This window comes from Penicillium psychrosexuale, assembly GCF_028828465.1.
Source record: "Penicillium psychrosexuale strain IBT 29551 chromosome Unknown utg000002l, whole genome shotgun sequence".
NCBI classification, from domain to species: Eukaryota; Fungi; Ascomycota; class Eurotiomycetes; order Eurotiales; family Aspergillaceae; genus Penicillium; species Penicillium psychrosexuale.
In genome coordinates, this window is record NW_026643187.1 from 5,325,897 (window position 1) to 5,340,279 (window position 14,383).

The 14,383-nt window shown below is 47.8% G+C and overlaps 5 protein-coding genes across 5 annotated transcripts; 2 read left to right on the forward strand and 3 right to left on the reverse strand.

Moving 5' to 3' along the window:
• Positions 1-700: 700 nt before the first annotated feature.
• N7518_003168 (uncharacterized protein) lies at positions 701-2,840 on the reverse strand (the record flags this gene model as incomplete). The annotated part of the gene is made up of 6 exons (XM_057184095.1): positions 701-1,123; positions 1,179-1,843; positions 1,894-2,232; positions 2,294-2,404; positions 2,472-2,620; positions 2,671-2,840. The coding sequence occupies 6 exons, from the start codon at positions 2,838-2,840 to the stop codon at positions 701-703; spliced, it is 1,857 nt and encodes a 618-aa protein (XP_057045545.1).
• Positions 2,841-4,264: 1,424 nt separating this feature from the next.
• On the reverse strand, positions 4,265-5,590 carry N7518_003169 (geranylgeranyl pyrophosphate synthetase; the record flags this gene model as incomplete). Its single annotated transcript, XM_057184096.1, has 1 exon — positions 4,265-5,590. One exon carries the CDS (start codon positions 5,588-5,590, stop codon positions 4,265-4,267), a length of 1,326 nt encoding a protein of 441 aa, XP_057045546.1.
• Positions 5,591-6,670: 1,080 nt separating this feature from the next.
• Positions 6,671-8,547, forward strand: N7518_003170 (LysM peptidoglycan-binding domain-containing protein; the record flags this gene model as incomplete). The annotated part of the gene is made up of 6 exons (XM_057184097.1): positions 6,671-7,329; positions 7,385-7,444; positions 7,496-7,676; positions 7,732-7,856; positions 8,047-8,198; positions 8,333-8,547. The coding sequence occupies 6 exons, from the start codon at positions 6,671-6,673 to the stop codon at positions 8,545-8,547; spliced, it is 1,392 nt and encodes a 463-aa protein (XP_057045547.1).
• Positions 8,548-9,117: 570 nt separating this feature from the next.
• On the forward strand, positions 9,118-10,372 carry N7518_003171 (uncharacterized protein; the record flags this gene model as incomplete). Its single annotated transcript, XM_057184098.1, has 4 exons — positions 9,118-9,234; positions 9,308-9,409; positions 9,521-10,104; positions 10,180-10,372. 4 exons carry the CDS (start codon positions 9,118-9,120, stop codon positions 10,370-10,372), a joined length of 996 nt encoding a protein of 331 aa, XP_057045548.1.
• A 1,351-nt stretch (positions 10,373-11,723) lies between these two features.
• N7518_003172 (HET domain-containing protein) lies at positions 11,724-13,568 on the reverse strand (the record flags this gene model as incomplete). The annotated part of the gene is made up of 2 exons (XM_057184099.1): positions 11,724-12,563; positions 12,639-13,568. The coding sequence occupies 2 exons, from the start codon at positions 13,566-13,568 to the stop codon at positions 11,724-11,726; spliced, it is 1,770 nt and encodes a 589-aa protein (XP_057045549.1).
• Between the last annotated feature and the right edge of the window lie 815 nt (positions 13,569-14,383).

Below are 14,383 nucleotides of genomic sequence, written 5' to 3' on the forward strand. Positions count from 1 at the left end.
TATTTTCTTATTGTATTGAATTAAATCAGCACTCTGTATATAATACTGTAAAAAGAAAAGGGTACATCAAGACGCCGCCAATAGCCAGTCTTTAAGGAGGCTACTAACTAAGTGTTGAATTTCCTTATTTCTGGCACGGAGACTACCTCCCTCACGTGTGATACAACTGGCTACCGTATCTCTCCACAGTACATTTCACAGTGTGTATGATGAAATTTCCTTTCCCGTTAATTGAGACCATGTGGGAAACTTGGATATATCAAGTAATGGTGCGACAATAAAAGCTGGTGGTGCATTGGCATGGTACATATGCGACCTAGCGAATGCATAACCGTACTACTAGGTGGGTTATCTAGGGGAAGAGGCGGTCTCTGAATTCAAAGTCATAAGGAATTCTAATATGTGAGTCCCACAGGTTGCCCGCATGCAAGCTGAGTCGTTCAGCATCGATACCGACCACCAATATGCGTTTCTAAAGATAAAACATGTAGATCCTATCCCACAGAATATTTATTAATGGTACGTTTAAAAGAGCTTGCACATGCAACCGGGCCATTTCTGCCTTCATATTAAGTTTCATAGTAACCTGCAAACTACGACTGTAGATCCTTTGGGAGTTTGTATAGTTCCATGTTGGTCGCGGTTGTATGTACGAAATAACTACTGAAAGCACAAATCTTCAAGTGAGAAAGTAGTTCGTCTAGCGAATGCAAACAATGCTCCGTCCACTATCCCATGTGATCTTTTTCCTAATCATAACTTTGAAGGGTTCATGTTGGACATTCATGATATTGCCATCCTCTCCAACGAGATGCGCTGATGGAGCGAACACAATCGCCTCGCCAGTTCGGAGCCTGGCAATTCGAGAGAGACCTTTTCTAGCACCGTCGGCCTGATGTGGAGCCATTTCACCACCCATCGGAACATGCTTTTCGATCGTCTTGTACCATTGAGGGCTCGTAAATCGGTGGATTACGGTCAACGAGCAGAGGTCGATCAGCTGGGGCGAGATCGTCGGCTCTTGCGTGGAAATAATTATACGCACACCCAAGTGTCGTTGCTGGCGGATATTGGTTAGGAAAGTCTCGGTAAGCGCCTTTGCAGCGAAGGTGTCGGCCATATACTGCCCGCCGATGTTAATGAATAATGATCAGGATACCTCAATATGAACAAGTCACCTTGTGGGCCTCATCAGCCACGATCATCTTCCCTCGGGAAGGGTGAGCGTAGAGGAACAAGTCAATGGCGATACGGAATAGAATGCAAGCAGTGCTTTGGTCGACGAAAGGGCACGACAAGTCCAGGATAGTGACACCGCCGTCAATAAAGTAGTCACTTGTGTCCGTGCCAGCAAGGTCGAGATAAGAGTCAAGCAGGTCTAATCTTTGATATAGAAAAGGAGTCTGAGAACGGTCAAGTTTGAGTGCGTTCAGACGGCCCCGGAAGTCAGAATAATCAAAGTAGCCGCCGCTCTCCATCGCCATTTCCCGAAGCATCCGAGTAACCTGTGCCATGTAGAGGGGGAGACTGCCAGATTGAGAAACAGACATAAGCGAAAGCACCATGCTTATGTTGAGGTGCTTAGGTTGAAGCTTGAACGGTCGAATCTCGATATTGGGAATCTGGGAGTACATGCCCTTGGGATTAGAAATATTTGTGGGGGAGACTAGGACGCGCAGTGGGACCGGCGGTGCATGAGCATATTGCGGTAGAACACTAGCTAGGAAGGCGGCTTCGCTAGGCTGCGAGCTCGTTATTGACATATACTCGTCAAACTGCAGCACAAGAGTCGATATAGACTGGTTTAGGGTTCCCAATGCTGGCAGCCTCATAGAGCAATTTTCTAAGGTAATATCAATGACTGGTGCCCTATGGGTAGAATTCGAAATATACCGATCATGCAAGCAGTGGTGTGCGACTTGCCACTCCCTTGCACGCCGCAGATAAAGGCAGAGAATGGAATATTCGCATTCAACATTATTCTGCAATCTGGGGATTCATTCCCTCTGACAATGTTTCCGAGCAGCATACATTGAGAAGGGAGAGAATATCCGAACCTTTCTAACAAGGGAGATACCAGGATGGCATGCTCATTGGGTATAGCATCCATTGCTTCTTCCCTTTGTTCTTCACTGGAGCTCAGGAATTGACACTGTGCCTCTAGGGAGGGGAAGGACGGAGAGGCCCCCGTTTCCCTCGTATGGAGATCGCCGGCAAGGTGGTCCTTGAATTCTATTAGAACCTTAGAATACCGCAAAGTCAGACACAAAAAGGATGGAAGAGGAAGCTCTACCTTGTAGACGGATATTGACTATGCGGCCAATATCATTGTCGATGACCGAGTTCGCCGCCTCATAGTTATCGAGGCCTGCATCGAGGTGGCTCTGAGACTGTTGACCTGTACCTATATAGAGCGCGTTAGCCAAGGCCATTTATGTTGTACCGTCCCTCTAATATTTTCTGTGATATACCGGATGATAGAGGATGCCGGCCCTGACCTTGGAGACGGGACCGCTGTGAAAGAGTGGGAGCGGACAATGGTATGTTTTGGACTTGAGCTGATCCTGGGGTTTCGATTCGATTGTCGCTTCTCGACAACAAATCGAGTTCATTCGCATAGCTTAGGCTCTCTTTAGGAACTGGACATATAGGTTAGAGCGCTGTACTTACCTGTCCACAAATGCTCTGATAAAATCAGCTTGATTCGGGTTCTTTTCTAAGTATCTTTTCTTGATGGCTTCTCGATCGATCGCCTGGTTTTGTAGGTGACGAGTATAGATAGAGTCACCAATCGCCTTCTCGAGGAGAGCCTCAGTCCACTTATTAGTTTTTCGTGCCATTTTTGATAGATACTCCAGGGGATGAAAAGACGCCTGATGAAACGATGCTAGAAGACGAATTAGCAGTGTACATGGGAGACGTAATTATAGCAGTGCAAAAGATGGTTGCAGGGTATGGGGGTATTGGTGCTTTTAGCCACACGGAGTCACAAAAGCCATGATTCTACTGCAGCCAAACCTACGCATTACTTGAACGCTAGCGCCAAGTGATCTAAGTATATATGTATGCATCCTTACTGTCACTAGACTTTTCATGGTGAGTGCAGACAAAACTGGCTGTCAAATTTGGTCCACATATCTCTTACTGCGACTTAGGCCGTGCCCGCTCGTTTGGGATGGTGCGGTGGCTTAAAACTTACCAATTCACGCCATACCAAGGTAATTCATGTGACGATGCATGCACCAACATGCAAAGAGCCCGACGGAGCGCGACAAGCGGCGCCCGATTCGGAAAATCCAATAAGGGTTACTTTAGAGAGTGGATGTTGCGAACTATCAGGCAGCCTAGGCTTAGACTGGCTTTTCCTTATTAGGTATTATAGACATGGTAATGTTTTAATTCCAAGTTGATTTCCAATCAACTTGGCCGTCCGTATAGACACTTCGGAGCTAATTCCGACGGTGCGGCTTGGTTCCTGATCTACACCAGTTCAACGCTGACAGCTCAGAATGTTAAGCCCCCACCAAATCACTGAAGTAAGGAGCAACCATGTCAGAACATTAGAGAGGAAGTTGGAAAGCCAGAAAGGAAAAGAACAGGAAAATTATTCCACAACACTTTTCGTGCCGGTGGCTTAATCGCAAAATAAGGCCGGTGTAAATATGCGCAGAGTAGTCCAGGACATATCAGGTATTAAAGAGGGAAATGCACGATGGGCAGCCTGGCCATGCAGGCAAGACGAGAACGACACAGCACCACCAACCATCCAGGACGGTCAGCTAGCAAGCATAGGGATCACATAGACCACACCATAGTATACAATCTCCTAGTACACAAACATCTCGCAACTCGTTTTTCATTTCTGGGGTGATGCTCCGTCTAGACTATTTGCTCCCCGAAACTCTACTTGGCAACCAGGCTCTCGTTTTCTCTGCCTGAAGGACAAGGCCAATAAACTAGGGATTCCGACTTTCCCCACTGCAGTATGTACATTGGGGCAGTACAATCAGTGGAAATGGTGACAGGCATTAGCAAATTACAAGATAATTGTCGAGTATGTTATCGGCAATACAATGTGAAGGCGTTAATTTACGCTCAAATGAATATTCCATATTCCATTGCTCGCACGTGCTAAGCATCCCCGCGCACAACCATCTCATAACCAAACAAATCCTATAGCGAGTTACCAATCCAAATAAGTGTGCGAGTCTCCAAGTTCTCCACTGCCTCTCAAATATCTTAGAACCCCACAGCATCAAGGGCTCTACGACCCCGATTTGTTCACAGGTGCTGTTATAGCAACACGCCGAAGTTTAGCCGGCTCTGCTTTGATACTGCTCGGAAGGGCTTCATCCCGGTCAAGTGCTACAGTAGGTCTCCCAGTATTAGGGCTTTTCTCAGTCACTTCTGGGCCATGCACAGAGTCTTTCTGTGTGACAGTGGCAGGAATGGTGTTTTTCCATCGAGAATAAAGATCCTCCGGGAGTACCTTCCTTCGCTCGATCTTCTTGATCAAGAGTTTGTCTTTCAAGGGATCATAGCGAATAGTTGAACTCCCACCCCAGTTTCTGGTCATTCGTAATATGCAATTAATCAATCCAACGAGTTTTGTGATGGTATCCTGGTGGGTCTTTTCCCAGTCCTTCACCGCGGCAGTGACATCTTCGACTTTCGGCGTCGAAAATATTCCACGTTGATGGTGAGCACGGACAAGTTTGGGAGTTTGAGAAACCCAGAGCTGAGCAGCAACTTCTGCTAGCTCCAGGGGTTTGTGAAAAACTCGAGTTTTGATCTCTAGGGTCGATTCCCGTGATACTATCCGACCTTCCCTCTTGATGGTCAAGTTGGATTCAATAGAGGGCTCGTCCGTAGAGGCGGGTTCCGAATTGATGGACAAGGAATTCAGGATGTCGGCAAGGTTGTCCCCTGTTGATTCTTCATCCTTTACACTGGATTTCAGCTCCCTAACACATCCGTCTGTCTCATGACGCACGAGGAAACTGAGACCACCCAGTCGGTATGAAATTATACGATGGTGCCCAGTGCTGCCTTTGATCTGACTGATCGTATATGCTTTTTCGAATTCATGTCCAAAGCCCCGAAATTCGCTCGGCCCAATAACTTCAGAAGTGGCGGTTTCGTCACGGGAGAAGATTGCAGTCTGAGCGATCATATCCACCTGGATGGTGAATGCTTCGAGACCATTTTTGCTCAGAGTCGGCTTGATAAATGACAGAAGTTTACGAATGTTGTTTCGGTCGCTCACGATGTCGATTGATTTTAAGTCAAACGAGGGATTCTCAATGTAAAGGGAGCGAAATAACGGTTCCAGAGGGCTATCGGGATGACGAGCGGCATTCTGAGAAATATAAACAAGGCCACTATCTTTCTTCACTTGACGGCGCCCTGGCGGAGCGGACCACTGAGCTGGACTGCCCGGGACAGCAATGGTGGGTGTGGATGCTTCGATCCAGTTATAAGACGCCAGGTGCTTCACATCAGTAATGATTGCTTCTGCTGGAGCGAAAGATTCGAGGCCGAGGCGGGAAATCTCCTTGAGCCCCTCAGAGGCCGTTTTGAAGTCTGACATTTCCTGAAATTGATATCAAGAGAATAGGTGACATGGCAGGACCAGTTCGCTTGAGCGTTCAAAGGGGGGGAATAGGCGCATAATAAGCCACAGATTCGTGCATTCCACTCGTGACTCACTTAATCTCTAATTAGTCCCTCCGTTGGTGCCAACACACTGGCAGGGGTCGGGAGTGAATTGCAACGTGTCTGGGCTGCAATACATACTGTAGAGAACTTTTGGAACGTGATCATGATAGATCAAAGTGACGTGTCCAATGATGGGCGAATCAATCGCTGTCGACCTTCTATTAGCTTGACACATATGCTGGTGCGTTGTTCCCATGCATTAGCTTGCCTTGCTTGATCGCCTCCACGTCTGATTGGGCAACTTCGCATACTTAGGCAATACGTTCGTTCTCATACTGCATATGCTTGGGCATTCACTTCGCACAAAAATAAATACTCACTTTGGAGACTTCGGCCAAAAGAAAGAGAGGTGCCCCACTACATCTATAAGAACAGAAATGGTGGTCCATGGACCAATATCAAATTTAGAATGGTAAATTGACAGGGAACAGTTGGCCCAACTATTTATCCGGACTTTTCCAGTGTCACGATAAGTTATTTGCTCTAAACTTAGCACTATAATGTTTAATCATGATGTACAGGCACTATTTCCTAGCCGCCAGCATAAGAGACAGCCTTTGGGTATTGTCTATTTGTCAAGGTGTGTGATAGAAATTGCTGGGACTGATTCGCCAGACGTGCACTTGCACTGATTGTATTTTCGTCTCGTCGCAACTCTACAAAGCTTTTATTCGACTCAGAATGCCACATAAGTCTGCCAGCTTTACTGATGCTAATCTGACCGCTAATTCATAAGTCATTGATAGCCAACACACAATGTATCCGTAGTAGATATATCATATGTGTACAGCGACCGCTCTTAATTGACTGGAAATCCATCATTCTCTGAGTTAGATAACTCGCGAGATTTAACAATCGGTTTATCAAATGGTATATCAAATGGTATATCAAATGCGGCAGCTGGAGAAAAGCACAGAAGGCGAAAGGGTCTGAAGGTGAGAAAAGGTAGGTGATGCAGACAGCCAGTGATGCTGGGAGTGAGATGCTATGGAAGCAGTCTGCGACCTGTCTTACCGATTCATCATCCGGTGAATACTGTAGCCGTGTTCTTCAAGAAGCCAGCAGCAATGGGGTGAATGTCACCTGTAATGATTGCGCTCTGGACTACTTGGCCACTCTTGTCAATGCTCCATGGGGTCAACAACTTCTCGACCCTGCCTCCGTGAGCAGTCGCATCTCTCGCTGTTCGGCGAGTGGTTCCTATAGCGTGACGTATACTGCGAGCTCAACGCCCACAGCCACGACAACCGCTGTTGCGACTGCTGGCGATAACGTGCGGTGCAACATCACGGATCCCAGTTCGAATCTCTATGTTGTTCCCTCAACCGACACAACATGCTTGGATATTTCAACCCTCGCCAACGTATCCACCCCAGACTTGGCAAACATGAATGCTCTCGGGCCAGATTGCAGTTATTTGATGGAGGATCAGACTTTATGTCTACCCGACGTCTGCGAAATCTATATGGTCTCCTCTAACGATACCTGCACGTCTATTCTCGGGAATCTGCGATACCAGATCTCGACCCCGACCTTTCGGTCATGGAATCCCACCATCAATTCCGCCTGCTCAAATCTGCAGGCTTTGGAGGGAGAATACATCTGTATAAGGTAAGAGTCTTCAATTTTTCTCGGACGGTTTGACTGTTCCACTAACTGTCCCTAGCCCTCCTGGCACTACAGCCATCCCCAACAGCTTTGCTCTTAAAGCCGCCACAACTGCTATGTGAGTCAAGTATCCGGAATGCATGTCTTGATATCAATTAACCAAATTTAGACCTGTTCCGGCCAACGCCGTTACAACCTCCAATACTGACTGTGGATATTGGTACACAATCCAAGATAATGATAGTTGTGTCACTGTTGCGTCTATGTTTTCTATCGCGGAAAGTGACTTCTATTTTCTGAATCCTCAACTCAACAATACTTGTGACTCCCTATGGTTGGGAAACAGCTACGTAAGAACATATCTAAAAGGCTCCATTGACATTATTGACTGATTCTTTGGTCCAGTGCGTGCAAGCAGTCGGAAGCATTCAGACATACTCCGGGTATGACTCGACCACTATTAATTCGCTATCAGCTTTGACCTCCACGATCAACGTCAATGCCACCGTGACAGCGAATCGCACCACGACGTAAGTCAATTCCAAGGAGAATAAGATGCACACAATAGTGAAAGGATGATTAACTAGAGTTCGGGATATATTGCAGTTGGCTTCTTCCCACTGGGCTGTCGATCTCGACCATTACCGGGACATATAACGCTACTGCATATTCAATGACCGAGGGCTACACGCTCTGCCAAAACGCGATTTCTTACTATAGTCTCGATGTGGATAACATCGTCCTTAGTGATCTCATGACCAACACCGCCTGGTATAGTGAATGGGACCGTGTCTGTGATCTGGACTTGAGCCAGCCTACTCCCACCATCCCCTTTAATACGAACATTCCCTTGGTCACTGCCAGTGAGACGGGTACGACTTCGGGTAGATACGTGTGAGCAGTCTGGCTTTGGTGATTGTTGCAGCATTTATGGCGACTGGTATGTCCGACAGAATTATGGAGACCCTGGTTGAATCTTTTTCTAACCTAAACTCGCTTTTACCAGTGGTTCCACCAGCGATTATTGTGCTGCGTCAAGCTGCGATGACTCCGCGGGAGTTTGTGCAGGTGGTGTCTCCCCTAATGGTCTCTGCGGAGCAAGCAACAACGACTGGACATGTTTCAATTCCGGCTTTGGAGACTGTTGTGATGCTTATGGTTACTGGTAAAGAACGCACACACACACACAAATTCACGTTAACGAACGTTCTCGCCTTCTGATCTAACTCAACTCCGATTTTTAGTGGATCGACCGATGATTATTGTGGAGCCTCCTGTGACTCCAACTATGGACCTTGCTCCGGAACTATTTCGACAAACGGTCTCTGCGGCGCTGATAATGGGGATTACACATGTTTCGGGTCCACGTTCGGGTCCTGTTGCAGCATCTATGGATATTGGTAAGTGAATGATCTGGCCCGGAGTCTATGACTATCCAAGGAGATACTAACCGAGATGACAGTGGATCCACCGACGAATACTGTGCATCGGCCATCTGTGATAGTTCTTATGGCGGGTGTAATTGAGGGTAAAGCAGAGAGACCCACTAAGTTGAGGCCCTGAAGCCCTCCAAGGCTGTGACTGCTGTGAGGTGGAGAGAAGACCCACAAAAATACTCAAAATTACCAGGGTCTTGTAATGCCCTGTAATACTAGTTCCTGTGCTCAGTCCGCATGTTTCACCTCCAGGGCTTGCATGTGGATTCGGTTTGGCTTTTCTCATAACTCATCTACTCCTCTATTTTCTCGCTTTTCATTTCGATTTTTCACATATACAAATTAAATCTCAAAAATGTCGCACTCAACATCACAAGGCTGGCCGGCCATTCCCGAGATCCACTTGCATCCGACGGATTTACCCCGAGATGAACTGCCGGAAGAAACAAAGGGATGGCTTCTTTTCGTACGGGTAGGGCAGTCCGCGGAAATGCGCTCGCATAATCAATTGATCATTTGTGGTATTGACGGTTAGAAACTTGCAGGAAGAATCCGAATCCCAGCCAGTCTCGACCCCGGAAGACGGGCTGCGACAACGGCGCGCCCTTATTGAGAAATGGGCTACTGCCAGTCAAGAATTCCGCGAGGTCCGTACAGCCAAGCCAATTTTTAAATTTTCCACTCCTCTTCACCTTTTTCTTTCGTCTCTTGCGCTTCTGTAACTCGAAATTGAATATTGAAAATTTTAATCCGCGCAGTCTTACCATGGCCGTGCCCCAGCATACACCTCAGCCCTCGACTACCCGGCCTCATTACTCTCACAGCAAGCCCCGCGGCCCAGCAAGCGGTTCCTGTGTCTGGCACCCGTAGACCGCGAGACCCATCCCCGGGAATACATCCACCTTGTGAAGTTTCTGATTCTGCTGTACGTTCATCAAGGGGAATGGAATGGGCCGCATCCCTTTGACCTGTCAGGCGTGGGCAACGCGCCGCAATGCCACATTCCAGAGTTTGTTAGCCGCGCCACACCCATCGCGCTCGACGAGATCCTCTCCGAGCTGTACCTCTTCTCGGCGGATTTCCACGCTCTCTCGATGACCCGGGCCGGCACGGTTGTGTTCGCCGATGGGCCGTACTACACGTGGTACGTGATCGATGAGCCAGGGCTTCTCACGGGGCGGTTGACGCTGGCTGAGTTTGGTTCCAATGGCAGCGTCCGCGCCTCGACTCTCCGTCGACCCTGGAATATGGGCCAGACGATGTCCTTTAGTCAGATTATGGGCCGACGAGTCTTGGAATTATCAATGTCCGGTATCGGGGGCCCGCCGCAGTATAATGAACCGTACGTTTGTTTCTTGCCTACAACTCTGTCCCCGTTTTCAGTCTTCTAACGTGAATCGCTTGTTTGTGGGAATAGCTTGGATATGGACCTTCCCATAATTGAGCTTTTGGAAGTAACACGACAGACCAACAAGTTCCTCTTCGAGGGCTACGGCAGTCGGGATCTGTGGGTGAGCACTATCGAGCAGAGTGCGCCCGGGTATCTGAGCTTAGAGGCCCAAGGACGGGAGCTGGAATTCAACCTTGATCAGTTGCTTGACATTAGTTAGTTATTGATGCTCACTTTGAACATTTGAATCCGCAAAAAAACTCGCTTGTGGTTGGTGTGGTTCTCTATGACAGTTGGTTCTGACGGCTCTCTATCCGGCTATGCTATTGATATTCCAAGATGCGACCCATACTACCAGAGTCACAACATGAAATCTTAAGTTCGTAATGGGATTATCAATGCGAGACATGTATATAATGTTTGAGAGAAACAGGGAAGCCCGCGTCCAAATATTCAAATGGCCAACTGGCAATCTGATGTGACTACAGTGTAGTGATGCAATTGAAGAGGGAGAGAGTTGTCAATTCCTAAAGGGCAGAATGCCCAACTATCTAGTTATGGGGGTTGGTGCCTGCCGCACCGGGCTGATGGTCAGGTGACCACCATGTCCAACACAATCAAATTGATCTTGTGGGTTACCCGGGTAGCAACCCCTCAAGTGGAACGTCCCGCTTCAAAACAAGTGTTTGAATGCTCTTTCTTAGTGGTACGTTTCAAAGCCCATGGATGTTAGGTATTCGAATCTTCGTAACGCGTAATGGCAAGACAATCTTACCAGGATACCAATTGGCCAAGCAAAGCCAAGGAAAATCAAGCAAAATCAAGCTACAGTAAGCGCTTGGCAGATGTGGATGGTCGATCATCAGATGTCTCAGAGCAGACTGTATAGATCGAGAATTTCACGTGAAAGAGCGGGTAACTTTTCCAGCCTGGAACATTGAAAACAAAGGAAAACAAAGCCAAGCTGCCAATTCAGTGATTTGCTGAGTATCATAGCATAAACAAGCTGTCAAATTCATCGCGATGGCGGGGGACATTGACTAGTATGTAACATGCAGGGACTAGACGCGTCGGGGCACCTGATATTTTACAGATTTGGATCTTTGGGCAACGGATGTGTTCGCTACTAGTGTTCTACAGGCTTTCTCAAGTGTCTTTCTAGCCTTTCTCTACGTCTTTCTAACCGTCTTTCCTCTTGAATCCATACATCCTCAAGCTGAGGTAGTAATCTTAAAAGCTACCATTTCAATTCGAGTCCACACCTGCATAATTAAATGTATCCAATGTTGTAATGGGAGCGACGAATTACTTTAGCTGTGCGAGCGCAAAGAGGGGTTTCATACGGTTAGTCGGAAAATTGAAGGGTCCCCAAGTAAGAAATATCGGGTGTTTAGCCATTTTCATTCAATCTCATGAAGTCATCCCGATTTTCCGCAAAGTAATGGACTGACTCCCATTCCGGAGGAGCGTCACCTGAAAGCGGTATTCCCCAGCCGTGGCCATTCAAAGGGTCTAGTTGTGAGCGAGACTCGCTGTAAACGTGCCAGCGAAGTAATGACTGGATACCCTCCTCACCGAACTCTGCTTTCTTGGCGGATTTTTATATCACCTGTATCGTCTCTTTCAACGTTCATTGGCTTGTTGTATGTGACTTGGCCCTCCCAGCCAGCCCAGGACCACGAGGGGAACCCGTCACGTCTCTTCAGCCGCTGTGTAGGTCTCCACATGAGAGCAACATCAAGTATGCAGTTCGGGAGCCCAGCGGTGAATTCCGATTTGAAGCTCAACTGAAACACATGGAGCAGACCATCAAGTGCTCTAAGGACATCCGATTTGAATGTACTGTGGCGTGAGATATAACTTTCGATGGCTTTCGCATACGCGGCAAACGTTCCAGATCGAACGACACGTGTCCTGCCATGTCGATCCACTTCCAGACTTCCGTCTATCCAATTTTTATCAACATCAACGCCGAAATACTGAGGCTTTAGCGAAAGCGATTCGAGGGGCTCGGTTATGTATCCAGAATCCTCGATTCGCATGTCCTCTCTGCATATCATTCCTCGACAGTACCAAACAACCTCATCACCGGCAAATACGAGAAGTCGTTTCGACATGAGCTTCTCTTGGAAAGTCCATGCTCGGGAGTCCCAGCTTATCCATGATAGATTCTGAGTAGAAGCAAACGGTGCAACGATATGGGCTCCATCTTTTATTTCGGCTGACTGTTGTATGATCTCCCGGGGCGGACTTGGGTTTTTGGTGGCAAATGCTTTTCTCTGGACTCCTCGCAGTCCGCTGTTAGCATCACCACCCTGGGCTGCGACAATTGTCAGCAAGGCGCTCCCATACACTCGATCCATTGTAGCAATCTGCTCTTGTGCTTCCGTCACGCAGTCCTGCCTTATACACTATGAAGCACTCAATTTTAGTATCTAGATGGATTTATTTGAAGCCTCGAAAGCTGCAGGAAGTGAGTAACTTACTAGTGAATCCACCCACAAGTACTTCTCACCAAGAGCCTTGGTCACTTCCATCGCATCGACAATAGTTCGTGGCAGAACATCTAGCCATTTTCGGAGACCTTGAAATTGTGCCATGGCAGCCTCATTATCTCGAGTCAGCCTGACATTGTTTTTGCCACCCCATACATATGATAAGGCCAAAAAGCGACAGCTTGCGGGACCTGGAGGCTGAAGGAGGCAAAGTCTGTCGATATTAATCACACGCAAGAACTCTGGGCGTTGCATAATGATGCCCCAGTCGTGCTCTTTGCAGCGCTTTCCATGATCCAATTCGCAATGAACTAGCCACTGTCGCACCATTGCCGTGTCAATCCAATTCTTGTCAAGAAGTCTGCCGTACGATAAGTTCCTCCACGTATTAAAGTTCTGATCCATATTTGGGTGAGTGACACGAAGACGAAAGTGACTGAGAACCTGTGGGTCTCCACCAGGACGGTTTCCAACACCAACAAGACTTGCAAAAGCCAGTCCGGGGAACTCGGGATGATTTCTCGACATGATGGAGATCTCCAAATCACAGCTGAGAGGATATTTTGTGGCTGCTTTCTTTCCCTGTTCTAATCCATCCGCATAGGTATTTCCGGGCGAATATCTTCTAGATTGACTTGACCGAACGTTCCGGGGCTTGATCACTGCACCTGCGGCAAGCCTTAGGAGAACATTCCTCACCGCTGGTCCTCCGATGATCTCGGAAAAGAGGTCTTTCGCGGGGCCGAGTACGTAAGTCGCACCATCGTGACGATACTCGCTTCTTCCGAACGGCCAGTTGGCGTCGGTAAATTCCCAACCTTGTTCCACCCAATCCAACATCGTCATCCCTTGGAGTTCTTCCTGGACATACTTGGCGACTTCAGGGTGCTTTAAAGGGTCGAATTCCGGACGAGTAAGCATTGAGAGCAACAACAGGCACATTCGACACCAATCTGAGTGATATATGATTCTGGACAATGATGTGGCCCAATGGATTTCCACTTCATCTGTCTCTTTGAAGGATTCATCGTAGCACGCCTGGATGGGTGACGATCGGCACTTGGAGCATAGACCGTCCTCCTTAAAGGACTTATAAAACACGTCATTGCAATCGTCGCTTGTTTGGGTGAAGGCCTTGGGGGATGCATGTTGTTAATAATCTCTTTGAAGCCATCTCTGAAACGTCCGCCAGCTTGAGTTACTTGTATGGGGATCTGAGGAGGTTTCAGCTCGACTTTGGGGAAGCGCTTCGCGGCCGTGTCTAAAATTGACCCTGTTCCCTTAAATCCGTTTTTGATGAATCCTGGAATGCCTGGAATTTGAAAGTCTCCGAGTACAGGCTTTTTGCTATCTGTGTTTTCCACGTCATGCGTGGATTTGCTAGGAAGGCAACTTGAAGGTCTTTGAGGCAGTGGAGGAGGCCGCTCACCCGTAGGTGAGTCGGACCCCACATATTCACTTTCATGGTCAACAAGAAGGATTTGAGGACGTTCCTCTAGATCCAGCTGGGTCGGAGGTGCCCTGAGACTTTTGGGCTTTGCTGGTTTTTGAGGTCGATTTGGCTGAGACATCCAGCCGGTTAACGATCGGTTCACGTTTTGATTTACAAAGTTGGGGAGCTTGCGACGGCAGCACTTGAGCTGAGATGAACAGGGTTACAGGAACATTGAATGAGACTGAACCCCGCCCCACGCCTGTGGCAGTGTTGACTTGTTGACTACCACCCGGGCAGGGAC